The 14,069-nt window shown below is 35.6% G+C and overlaps 1 protein-coding gene across 5 annotated transcripts in view; it reads left to right on the forward strand.

Moving 5' to 3' along the window:
- LYST (lysosomal trafficking regulator) overlaps positions 1-14,069 on the forward strand; it is a 212,479-nt gene that overhangs the window by 30,489 nt on the left and 167,921 nt on the right. For all 5 annotated transcript variants that reach the window (XM_023216208.1, XM_023216210.3, XM_023216211.3 and 2 more), the window contains 2 exons: positions 5,623-5,712; positions 9,372-9,570. In XM_023216208.1, coding sequence (XP_023071976.1) covers positions 9,379-9,570 — 192 coding nt within the window. In that variant the 5' untranslated portion in view covers positions 5,623-5,712; positions 9,372-9,378. The remainder of the gene's footprint in view (positions 1-5,622; positions 5,713-9,371; positions 9,571-14,069) is intronic.

A 14,069-nucleotide genomic window follows, 5' to 3' on the forward strand; every position in this document is an offset into this window, starting at 1 on the left:
TGTGTGTGTGTGTGTGTGTGTGTGTGTGTGTGTGTGTACATATATATACACACACACACATATAAAACCTATGGAATAGGAACACAATCCTGGTAGAATAATGAGCTAAAATTTTGAAAAAGGTTGGCCTGACCTTTTACATTTTATATGTAGAGAATGAAAATGAGGCCAGGTGCAGTCGCTCATGCCTGTAATCCCAACACTTTGGGAAGCCAAGGCGGGAGGTTCACTTGAGCCCAGGAGTTCGAGACCAGCCTGGACAACATGGTGAGACCCTGTCTCTACAAAAAGAAAGACAGTAAGGGTGTGGGGGTGGGGGGGGTGGGGTAGTAGAAGTGGGGGGGAGAGAGAGAGAATGAATATGTCAAATAAATAATAGATTCTTACCAACAAATGGACCCAATAATCAGATACAGAGAACAAATGAAACTTCTTAGCTTTCTTGTCTTCTCTGACATGGAGAAGGAGCTATACACAGACTAATAAGGGTAGAAGTGAGAAAAATAATAGGAGAAAATTGAAGCCCAAGATTGGGGAGGAGATTGTATCAGAACTCTGGATGCTCTAAAATGAATCTCAGGGTTAGATTCTGAGAGCAGTTGTTAATGTCATTGCTGAACTAATAATCTTTGAGTAACTATGGTGAAATGTGAAAACTTGTAGAAGCCTGTAGAGGAATAATGTTCTAAAATAAAGAATAATGTAGATTCCATAGATTTTTGTAAACTTGATGTTACTTCCACAAAAGACACTAGAGATCATTTTTAAAGATTTTCAAATATACTTAAAGAAAAGATGAGCAATAAAGGTTATGTGGGCTCTCTAAGAATTCATTCCAGATCACCCAGTTTCTACCCATAGATTCTACATTTACAGATTAGGAGGATGCTGCAGCTGTAATATGTCTGGATTCCCATCGGGTATTTGACAGTCTACCATTCTATACTTGGGAACATGAAGGGGAGTTGGATTATAGTATGGGTATAGTTATTGAACAATGGAACCCAATCTTAATTTAGTTACTCATTGGCAGCCTGGCAGGAAGTCTCTTGTAGGCTGCTGTTTTTTGACCCTGTCACACTCATGGGTTTAACACCTCCTCCCCGCTTCTCACTCTCAGCTGGCAATCTTGCTGTTTATTGCACCAAGAAAATAGAAGCACCTGAAAAAAACTTCTTGGTCCTCCTATTGCCAAATATACTAATCTTCCTACGTCTATACTCATATTCTCTGACATGCTTCTTATTCAATTGGATGAACTGCCACTGTTCCTTCCACTTGTACATTGGTCCTCTTCATTTTGCCTACTCATTGTTCCTAGAATTATCTCTTCTCATTCTAGTTTTTCATCTATTTTCTTTTCTCTGTTAGAGAAATATGCTATATTTCAGCTTAGAAACAAGCTATAATATTAATCAGGTGTTTTTTTTTTAACCTCACTTATCTCATGTAGCCCTCAAGCCACCTCCCATTCCCTTGCATGCTTTGTGGCAGAACTTCTCAAAAGAGCTGTCTAAATTGCTTGCTTTCATTTCCTCACCATTCTTTCCCACTCCATAAAGACCGTTCTTTGAAAAGATTGTCAGTAACTTCCATGTTGCTAAATCCAGCGGTCAATTCCCAGTATTCATCTTACTTCTCAGAATTCTTTTTTTTTTGAAACAGGATTTCACTCTCACCCAGGCTGGGGTGCGGCGGTGCAATCTCAGCTCACTGCAACCTCCGCCTTTCAGGTTCAAGCAGTTCTCATACTTCATCCTCCCAAGTAGCTAGGATTACAGATGCGCAGCACCATGCCCGGCTAATTTTTGTATTTTTAGTAGAGATGGAATTTCACCATGTTGCCCAGGCTGTTCTTGAACTCCTGGCCTCAAGTGATTAGCCTACCTCAGCCTCCCAAGGTGCTCAGATTACAGGCTTGAGCCACTGCACCCGCCAGCTTTCTCTCAGAATTTTGATACCATTGATTACTCTTTTCTGTTTCAAGCTTTCTTCACCTGGTTTCTGGGAGATACCACTCACCTGATTTTTCTCCCACCTCACTTGCTGTTACTTCTCAGTCTCCTGTGTTGGATGCCTGCCCTCTCCCTTGACTCAGCCATGCTAAGCCCAGGGCTCAGTTGTAACACTTCTCTGCTCCCTTACACTCATTCTCCAGGTCCCCATTGTTCACTATGGTAGCCCCTAGCCACATGTGGCTTTTGTCTGCTATATTGTGTGGCAGAAATTATAGAACGGGCTCATCATCTCAGAAAGCTCTGGTGAGCAGCACTGCTCTGGGTTATTTCATCTGTCTAGTCCCATGGCTTGAAAAATTTATCGATGACATGCTGATGATTCCCAGGCTGATTCACTAGTTCCAGCTTCCTGCCTGTTTCGATATTCAGCTGCCTGCTTGATTACTTAATTTCTAAGAAAGCTGTCACACCTTACATAGCTACAACTGAACATTATTTTCCCTCCCAGCTGCTCTTATGTCAGTCTTACCTATCAGTAAAGAGTACTATTCTTCACACAGGCTAAAACACCTTATAGTCTTTTTTGGGTGGACATGGGGAGGGACTTCCATTCTTGGGGAGAAATGGTTTCAGGGGAACACTTCTATTTCCTCTTTCCATGCCTTACTTTAGTTCCTGAGAAGCAAGAATGGGTTGACTTTTCTCACTTTTTCCTTTGCAATTATTTTTTACCTCTTTTCCTCTTGCACTCAATATCCGGTGCATCCACATGCATTTATCTCAGTGACTTGGAACATACATTTCCCAGATACCCACATGGTCCATTTACTTATTCCATTCAAGTTTTTGCTCAAATATCACTGCTTCAGACCTTCTTTGTCCATCCTATCTGAAACAGCATTCCTATCACTCTTTACCCTTACTTTGTTTTACTTTTTTATCGAATTAACATGACCTGACATTATAGTGTATGTTTGCTTTTCATCTGTCTCTACCCCACTGTAATACATGATGGTAAGGATTTTGATTCTGCTCTAAACTCAGTGTGTAAATTAGTAGCTCACATACAGTAAATGTTCAATGACATTTGTTGAATTAGATGACATATTGATGAAATTTCTGATGACATAAAATGAGGCGATGTAGCTAATACATTAAATTAGCATTTGTTTATGTATCTTTTGTTTTTGCTTGTTCATATTTTACATTTTACCAGTCTCTATATGAGAAAAAGTGAAACATTATTTTCCTGAGAAGGTCGTTTATATGATTGTAGGCATTTGTTACTATGTTTTTCATTTATGATAAATGTTAAGGATATAAAAATTCTAGGAATATTGTTGGGGCAAGCTTTATTATGACATAACAATTGTTGTATTAGAAATTGAAATTATAGTAATAAAGTTAGATTTAAAATTGGGCATTATAGCTATAAAAGGTAAAAAGTAATAAGACAGGGTCCCTGGCCTTAAGTAACTTGTGACCTAGAGGGTGAAACAGTTATAGATAAGTAACTACAGGATGTGTCTATGTAGTTTGGAAGCAGAGGCAAATATATAATGGCCTAAGGGCATCATTATTAAAAATGTATCTACTTCCAGACGTTCTGGACACCTAGAATGATACAGGATGATAAAAATTAGAATACAGGTGTGTATAAACAGTGCTGGCAGACTCAAGGAGGACACATGTGACTGTGCTGGTGGTTAGAATTAGGATCTTGGATAAAATGAAACTGCATAGATATCCAAGTGAGGCTTTGTAAAATACAGAGATAAAGAAGCCATGCCAGTTTAAGAGCATTAGATAAATCCCTCAGCTTGGCCTAGAAAATGTCCCTCAATAAGAGAAACAGACAGATCTAGCTGACCAGCTGCCAGCTTTCACTTCTTACTGCCACGCTGAGTTAGCTGGAATCATTTTAGCATCGCAAGATAGATGGCTCTACCTTGTGCTAGTCCAAGCTGGAGGGTGGTAGTAGTCAGAGCAACTAATGTAATACCATCTTTAGGCTCATAATTGGACCCATAATTTCCCTCCCATAATTTTATTTTTTCCCTTTCCATAATTTTAAAGTTAAAAATATCTGCATGGGCTGGGCCCAGTGGCTCACATCTGTAATCCTAGCACTTTGGGAGGCGGAGGTGGGTGAATCACCTGAGGTCAGGAGTTTGAGACCAGCCTGGCCAACATGGCGAAACCCCCTCTCTATTAAAAATACAAAAATTGCCATGCATGATGGCAGGTGCTTGTAATCCCAGCTACTCGGGAGGCTGAGGCAAGAGAATCGCTTGAACCCAGGCGGCGGAGGTTGCAGTGAGGCCCGAAATCGCGCCACTGCACTCAAGCCTGGGTGAAAGAGTGAAACGCCTTCTCAAAAAAAAAAAAAAAAAAAAAAAAAAAAAAATTGCATGGTATTGATTAGCTCAGGAGGCAGCAGGAACAGGTATGGAAGGTGTATTAGGACTCTATTCCAGGGCTATTCCACTTGGTTGAGCAGTTGATATACTATTTTCTGGTGCTCTGCCAGAGGAGTGAGGGGGTGGGACTGAAATATACCCTGTGCTTTGATAGCTGTGTGCCCTGCTGTGAAGCTGCTCCCATCAGGAAGGGATGTTTTTTCCTAATTCACAGAAAGCCCTGCGTAGTCTAACACAGCTGTTTTCTGCTTGGTTTATCTTCAAGTGCCTAGAATAATGTGTGGTACAAGAACTGTTTGGCAAGCTGAAAGAAACTCAAGACAGTTTTCCAGATTTGAGCATTTTGAAGTAATTAAAGATCACTCTGGGCCAGGTACAGTGGCTCACGCCTTTAATCCCAGTACTTTGGGAGGCTGAGGCGGGCAGATCACTTGAGCTCAGGAGTTCAAGACTAGCCTGGGCAACATAGTGAGACCCTGTCTCGTTTTTTTAAAAAATAAAAATAACTTTTAAAAAGTCTGATTTAAAAACTTGTAATTCAAAATATCTTCCTGTTTGCTGCATAACTTGGTAAGGAAACATTTTTCATGCTTCTTCCTGGTAAAAACTATAGAGAAGGGGAGAACAGGTAACTAAAGAGAAATATCCTGTTGCTATCCCAGAAATAGAAATTTATCCTTTAGTCTTCTAGAAATAACCTTCATTATATTGTACACAAAAGATTAATTCATTTAAAAACTTCAATAAAGATATGAAACTTGATGATGATTAATAAATTGATGTTTGGTTTTAGTATTGTCTAAGTTCTTATGTATCCTCAAATACCTTTCATCCTAACAGGAAAGTAATGGCTGTACCTAGGAACTTTGAAGACCTTTTTTTCTTGATAGTATTTAGATATTCCACTGCCTCCTAGATTCTAGTGTTAAGAAGATTGGTCTAATTCTCCTTGGCATTTAACTTGTGATTTACCTGGAGGTTTTAAGTTAAGAACTGGAAGAGGAAAAGTAGAGAGCTATTATTGAGTTGCTTTTTCAGACCACTGTGTTCCAAGATTCCCTCTCAAGAGGAATTCTTGAAGTAGGCATTTTTTAAGTGTGCTCCTGAGATTTAAAAATTTCATTGGTGGTTTCATACATCGTGTATGAAGAATGGCCACTGATTATGTCACAACTTTATTTGTTAAAATTATTTGTGGTTTACTATTGTCATTAATATGTTTGTCTTTTTTTTTTTTTTTGTAGGTGAAACTTTGTTCTAAGAATATTTGTTTCATCTAGTTTATGAGCCCAAATGATATAGACTCTAAATGTTATAGCAGTGGTGAAAGACTGGTAAGTATATAATGTAATAAATATTAACCATCAACATAACTTGATTTTGAAGGCTTGAAACTACATAATTATGTGACATTCATTAAACCCCAAAGTTAAAACAGCTAAACTTTTCTTAGTAGAGATGGATGTATAGTTTGTGGTTTATCCATACAATGGTATATTGCATGATGGTTTAATGGAATGAACATAACATTAAGAGGAAAAAGCAAAGTTACCAAAGGATATATACAGTGTACTATTTATATCTGGTTGTTGGCTATAACCTCATGTTATATATTCTTTGTTTCTGGTTACTTTATTTTTTTTTTTTAAGCATTATGACAGGATAAAAAGTTTATTCCTTGTACTCCAAACAACTGAAATCTTGTTGAATATTTAAGCAGTGCCTATATGAGATTTTTGTTTTAAACTCTTTTCCTTACAAAAATTTTATGTTTTCTACCAGTTTTCAAACTATGTTGTGATAAATAACACCTGGAGAAATTGTTTAATATATACACACTTCGGTCTCACCACCAGAAATTCTGATTTAGTACATTGGGGTGGGGCCCAGGCATTTTTATTTGTAACAAGCACCCCAGGTATTTGAGATGCAGGTGTCCTACCTACATACTACCTATCAGAAACTCTGCCCTTGTCAAACCGAGTTGTTAGATACTCTCAGAACCCCTTCCAGCCCTTCTTGCATATCCTAGGATGATAAGTCATCCTGGATTGTCATGGACTTTCTTGGTTCTAAAATGGAAAGTCCTGAGTCTCAAGAAATCCCTCAGTCTCTGGTTACTTTAAATATTAGAAAAAAATTTAAAGAAAATACCGTGCAATCATCTTTTCAGTTGACATTCAAAATGGCTGAAAGTCATTCAATTAAATTCAATATTTCTGTTAGGAAGAGGCAAATGCTTCCTAATGTACAAAGCAAAAGTGTCCCCATTACCACAACTGATGTTGTTCTGTTAATGCAAACTAGTACAATTAGATAGAATAATGGAAATTATATGAATATTGGATAAGATAATTCAGAATTTTTGTTATTTGTAGATTATAGAGTATTAAATCTGGGAAATTCAAAACAAAATAATAAAAAAGCTCAGAAAGAAGTTTAGATATATGATTATTATGTCAAAAGAAATCCACTTCCTATGTGCCTACTATATACCAGTTTTAAATCCTAGAATATATAATGGAAAACAAAATCCCATTCATAATAATGGCAAAAATATAAAGCACCTTGAAGTAAACCTAACGAGAAATATGTAAAACCTACCCTATGAAATAACAGCAATTTCTACTTCAAGGAAATAATAAGATAAAGGTGCAAGTAGTATAAGGGTGTTAATTGTAGCTTTGTTTATGATAATAAAAGACTAGAGACAATCTATTCAAAAATAAGAGATTGGCTGCATAGTAAACTATAATATAATGCAATATATGTAATATTTACATGTAGCAGTATGCCATACAGCTATTAAAGAGTGAGAGCTCATGTGAAATGTTTTTCAGTATATCTGAATGAAATAAAAGCAAGTAATAGATCATGTGTATACACTAGCCTATTCATATAAACATGTATATATTTTATGTACATTTTTAAATCAAGAAAAAGCATACATTTCTGTTGAGATTCTAATGCCTTTTACTGATATGGCATTAACTGTTATATCTAAAAATTTATATTGATTTCCATTATCTTAATTTCTAGAAGATAGACTTAATTATTCCCATAATTTTTCAGTTTTTCACATTTTTAATATTTCTAAAGTTGCAGTGTATCTTGCAATGGATGATGCCGTATAAGCACTTGTGAAGTAGTTGACATGGTCAGCGCATGAGTGCACTTGATCATAGACTTTCACATTGTCAGCACTTCAGCAGACTTCGGTGCATTGCTGGTACTATACCTGTTGAGTTTTAAGTGTCTTCCTGGTTGTTTTCTGAAACTTTCTGCTGATACCATTTGGTAAGATCAAGAAAGCACCAGCATATAAACTTATAGAATAACATTGGTAGCTTAGAAGGAAAATCCCAGAAACAATAGTGCAGTACTCTTAAATGCTGTGTCGTGAATGATCTTGACGGCCCAGAAGGTGATATTGTAGGGAAATTTTATGTGATAAGAAACATTGTGTCATAGTTTAATTCTTTTTTAGTGGTGTACTAAATAATTATGTGTCCTAAAATTATTGACAGATTCAGTGAAATATATTAAAATTGGATAAATATGAACTGAATATAAATGAGGTTATTGGATTTATTGAATAATTTTACTTTCTGAAAGTATGTAAAGAACCAATATTAATATATAATAGAGGTTATTGCCACATTTTAGAATGAGAGATGTACTTTATACTTTTCTGTCTTCTTTCTAATGTTCAAAAATATTAAAAATAATGATGTTTGTTATACTAAGAGAGAGTTATTGTAACATCTAGAATTCTGATGGAAATCAAAGAATTAAACTGTGAGGTCCCAGAATGAACAGGAACTAAGTTAGTATTGGGAATTTCTCTGGTATTTCCCTTTCATGTTTATCTACTTCTCTTTGTATCCCGTTGGTTCATTTTTACCTAGTTGGCTTCTTCTGACCCTCAGCTACCTCATAATGACTACCATAGCCCCATCTGTATGTGACCTTTCAGCACATCAACTATATTATCCCTTTAGTTTAAATTCCCGAGAGAGAAAGAAAACCTGATTAGTCCAGTTCCTCTTTGCAACCCACACTATACAAGTCACATCTTGTGATGAGCATGCATTGTAGCTGAATTGGGGCCAGAGTCTGACTGTGCCTCTTGGCAAGAGGCATGATCATATGCCCACTGCCCTCTCAGCAGGGATTGTGGGGAGGGCTTCCCCCTGAAGCAGGTAAAGGGAGGGGAAGCAATACATGTCTTATTTAACTTAACATCTCTACGTTAAACGTCTTTTAAAGGTTATTGGATACCTCAAAATTACTTTTGGCCCAGAGATGAAACTATTTTGAAACTCTTTGGGGATTTTGTTGTTCATGGTTTTTCCCTTCTGAAAATTTGTACATTTTTCTCTGTATTTATGTTCCCCCATTCTGTTTGCTGTACCTTATTTCCCTTAATCTTAAAATGTCACATTACCCTTTATTTGACTTAAATGTCGTAAGAAGTGAAGTGGCATAACTTTAACTGTTAGAATTATTCAGTTTTTATTCACCTGACTGGAAATCCTGTTATTAACTGAACTTCGGTGTTTGGGGAGGATGGGGCAGTGATTGTGGGCTCTATCAAGTGAAAAATGGGTTATAATTTTAAAATGTCAATTTATTATAAAATATGTAAAGCAAGAACATTTTGTAAGTAATGGGTTTATTTTTATTGTATTTAAGAAAGAAAGTCTTCTCTCTTAAAAAGAGAAAAATGTCTTCCTTCCAGGTGCTGTCACTTACCCATTCTCAGCTATGCTTAGGTATTTCAAACCTGGGACTCATTTCTGCCATGGCAGGAATTGTTTAAGAAGCACCCGACTAGGTTAGAACTATGCCTGAAAATATTATAGGGTTAAGTACCAATTCCCAATAATTTTAAGCCAATCTTCAGTTAGAAACAAACAACAAAAACACATAGTTTTAAAAGTAAATTTGTATTTATTTTCCTAATCTTTTTTTTGTAATATTTATTTTATAGCTCGGTCATGAGCACCGACAGTAACTCATTGGCACGTGAATTTCTGACTGATGTCAACCGGCTTTGCAATGCAGTGGTCCAGAGGGTGGAGGCCAGGGAGGAAGAAGAGGAGGAGACGCACATGGCAACCCTTGGACAGTACCTTGTCCGTGGTCGAGGATTTCTATTACTTACCAAGCTAAATTCTATCATCGATCAGGTAACATGTTTATATCAAATACTTATTTTCATCAGTATATGATAGTTAACTATAGCTACATGGTTTTGGATTACATAGTTTCTGAAGCCTCCTTGAGATAAAGTCTAGTCTTTCACATTATTCCACTAAAAAAAAAAAAGTGGACCTATTTATAACCATATTGTTTATTTGAATACTTTCAAAACATCTGAAATATCTTAGAATTATGAATGGCCTAAGAACTAAATGGTTTCATATATACTGTGCTTTTTATCCTAGTATCAGTGAGATAACTATGGTTGTTAGTAGAAATATAAGATATAACCTTATATTCCTGCATCTTATGTCGGAAACATGATGAATTTTCATTTTCAATGAATGTCAAGTATGTTTTTGAAAAAGTTTTGGAGGCTGCTAACTCTGGAGTGAAAGCAGAGAGTCCTTTTATGTGAACTAATAATTACTGAGTCTTTTAGCTTGTATACATCTAATTTTTCAAACATTGTTGTTTTTGGCTTAATGTATGGTAACCATATGGTTTTGCTGTTTTCTTATTATAAAATTAACAGAGTTTTAAAACTAGTTGAGACTAGATGTTTTCATCTAACCTTCTTTTGCAGATGAGAAAACAGATCTAGAAACATTAAGTACTCACATAAATTAATTTTAAGGCCAAATGTGATTTATATCTTTATTTCATTTTAGTAGAAAATGAATAATTGTTTTGTGAATGTACAACTCTACAATCTGCTTTCAGGGAACTAATTAATATAGTTAGTTGAAAAAATAATAAAGTGTTTGTAACACCAATATGATGGATTTTTTTAAAAACTTTGAATGTTACCAGCTTTAAATGTAAAATTGGCCATCATTAAATAAAATTTCTTTGCTATGAAAGCACTTTGCTAATAAATACATATATTGAGTAAATATGGACACTAAAACAGTACCTCTGTTTTCACTATAAGCTAAGGAACATAGCAAATACAAATTAGAAAGCATTTACTTGTCATGGAATTTTTCAGGACATTTGTAGGTTTATGTTTTTTTTCTGAGACAGAGTCTTGTTCTGTCGCCTAGGCTGGAGTGCAGTGGTGCGATCTTGGCTCACTGCAATCTCCACCTCCAGGTTCAAGTGATTCTCGTGTCTCAGCCACCTAAGTAGCTGGGACTACAAGCGTGCACCACCACACCCAGCTAATTTTTGTGTTTTCAGTAGAGACGTGGTTTCACTGTTGGCCAGCTGGTCTTAAACTCCTGACCTCAAGCAATCTACCCCCGTTGGCCTCCCAAAGTGCTGAGATTACAGGTGTGAGCCACTGTACCCAGCCAAGTTTCTGTATTTTTATTCTTTTTCATGAATGTGATTTGTTAAATGAATGATTAAATATAATTTGATTTCTATATATTTGTATGATTTTCTATAAATAAAATTTAAAATCAAAAAATTATGTTAGACCGTGTGTAGTGATTTTTTTTTGAAATTTTGATTATTTAATATGTATACCATGCTGTATTCTTCTTCTTCTCCATGTTAAAAAAATTCCGTGCTTTGTCTTTTTTAAAATATACCATATAAATAGCATCAGAAATAGTAAATATCCAGGAATGACTCTAATAAAATAGGTACAGTACTTCTGCATGGAATTCTCTAAAAGATTATTGAGAGACACTAAAGAAGACCCAAATAATTGGAGCATTATATAATGTTCATGTATTGAAAGAATCAATATTATAATCATACATCTTTCCTCCAAATATGTAGATCCCAATTTAATCCAAATCAAAATCTTAATAACAGCATTATTAAAAATAACATTATTGAGATATTCACATATCATAAAATTCACCCATTTTATGTGTACAATTCAATGGTTTTTAATGTAGTCACAGATATGTGCATCTGTCACCACAGTTAATTTTAGAATATTTTCATCACCTCCAAAAGAAACTCCATACCCTTTAACTATCATTCCCCTATCCCTTCCGTTCGCCTACCCCTAAGCAAACACTAATCTACTTTCTATCGCTCTAGATTTTATGCTTTCTCTTTTATGTCATGAAATGTCTTTTAATGTATTACTGAATGACTGAAATAATTCATGTCATAACAGCAGCAATAATTTTTCTTTTGGGAATATTTTGCCAGTCTGTAGTGTTAGCCATTCTAAAAGAATATGAAGTAGTATCTTACTGTAGTTTTAGTTCACATTCCGCTAACAACTAATGATGTTGATAATTTTTTCATTAGCTTATTGGCCATTTGTGTATCCTCTTTTATGAATGTCTGTTTAGAAGTTTTGCACCATTTTTAAGGTCAGGTTATTTATTTATCATCAGTTGTAGCAGTTCTTTATGTATTCTGGATACAAGTCTATTGGATTACAAATACAGTCTTTTCTTTGTATATATAGTAAAGAGAATACTTTCTCTTTTAAGTCATAGAATATATTTTAAGGTATTAAATGACAATAATTTAGGTCATAAATTAAGTATTTTTTTTACTGTGGTATTTTTTAATCCCTTCTTTCCACCTAGTCACTTTTTGGAATATCTATATCAATAATAGTAGGAAGAGTAGATGTGCCTTTGGAGTGAAAATAAATAGCCGTTTAAAACATAGGCCTTTATCAACATTCAGTTCTTTCAATTAGGAAATGGAGAATGAATGTTTGAGTTTTTAAGGGGAATTAATTGAATGAGATTTTATCATTTAAGATGAAATCATAACACTAGGCACATTGTTGTATGTTTTAGGAGGAAATTTAGTTTTTCTATCTCTGCTTCTCATGAATAGGAGCACTTCTTGGGTACTCTGGGGTGATTTAAACCCTTTCTCACCCACTGGAGTCCTTTTGCTTTATTAATATTTATTTATTTATTTTTGAGACAGAGTCTCACTTTTTCACCCAGGCTGGGGTGCAGTGGCACAATCTTGGCTCACTGTAACCTCAGCCTCCAGAGTTCAAGAGGTTGTCATGTCTCAGCCACCTGAGTAGCTGGGATTACAGGCGTGAGCCACCACGCCTAGGCTAATTTTTAAAAATATTTTTAGTAGAGACAGGGCTTTGCCATGTTGGTCAGGCTGGTCTCAAACTCCTGGCCCCAAGTGATCCGCCCATCTTGGCCTCTCAAAGTGCTAGGATTGCAAGTGTAAGCCCCTGTGCCTGGCCTATTAATAGACATTTAATATAAAGAACTAAATGGACTTCATTGAGGTATAATTTACATACAGTAAATGCACAGATATTGTGTATATAGTTAGATGAATATTGACAAATACACCTCACATCAGTAGTCCCAATCCTTTGAGGGGCCGAGGTAGGTGGCTTACTTGAGGCCAGGAGTTTGAGACCAGCCTGGGCAACATGGCAAAACCCCATCTCTACAAAAAAATACAAAAATTAGCCAGGTGTGTTGGTGTGTGCCTATAGTCCCAGCTACTCGGGAGGCTGAGGTGAGAGGATTACTTGAGCCTGGGGGAATCAAGGTTGCAGTGAGCCATCATTGTGCCACTGCATTCTGGTTTTGGTGACAGAGTGAAACCCTGTCTTAAAAAACAAAACAAAATCCAAATATTTACACCTGTGTCATCACCACCCAGATCATTGTTTAGAATATTTCCATCACCTTAGAAAGTTTTGTCATGCCTTTTTTCAGTCAGTCCCACCCCTTCACTTACTGCAAGACCACCACTGTTGTGACTTTTAGCATCTAAGTGTAGCTTTGGAATCATGTGGTATGTACTCTCATGTCTCTGAAATTCATCCATGTTCTTGCATAATTTAGTAGTTCACTACTTTTTAATTTCTGATTAGTATTTCATTGTAAGGGTATACTGTAATTTGTTTAACCATTCACCTGCTGTTTAATCTTTTGAGCTGTATGCATTTGGCCATTATGAATAAAGCTGCTTTGAACATTCCTGTAAAAGTCCTTGGATATGTTTTTATTTCTCCTGGGTAAATATGTAGGCATACAATTTGTGGGCAAAGGGTAATGTTTGTTTAATTTTGTAAGAAACTGCCCAACTGTTTTGCAAACTAGTTGTACCATGTTTCATTCTTAACAGCAGTGTATGAGAATTCCAGTTCTATATCCTCTCTAATATTTGATATTGCCAGTCTTTTTAGTGTTAGTCGTTCTAAGTGAATATGAAGTAGTGTCTCATTGTAGGTTTAATTTGCATTTCTCTGGCAATTAATGATGTTGAGCACGTTTTCTTTTTCTTTTTTTCTTTTTTTTTTTTTTAAGTTTGAACAATTTATACTTTACTCTGTGAAATACACAATAAACAGGTAAAATACCAAAAATTTTGGTGTGAATAAAATGATTCACACCAAAATTTTTGAGGTGAAATTATTAAATAAAAATCTGCGTTTTTTTTTTTTTTAAAAAAAGAAAGAAGGTCAATATTTTAGATCTCCAGGAAGAACAGGTCACCCAAAACTAAGCGATTTTTTTTTTCTTGGCTTGTGGGTTATGTGGGTTTTAGATGTTTTTTTTTTTTTTTTTTTTTA

The sequence above is a fragment of the Piliocolobus tephrosceles genome, chromosome 1 (assembly GCF_002776525.5).
Source record: "Piliocolobus tephrosceles isolate RC106 chromosome 1, ASM277652v3, whole genome shotgun sequence".
Taxonomy (NCBI): domain Eukaryota; kingdom Metazoa; phylum Chordata; class Mammalia; order Primates; family Cercopithecidae; genus Piliocolobus; species Piliocolobus tephrosceles.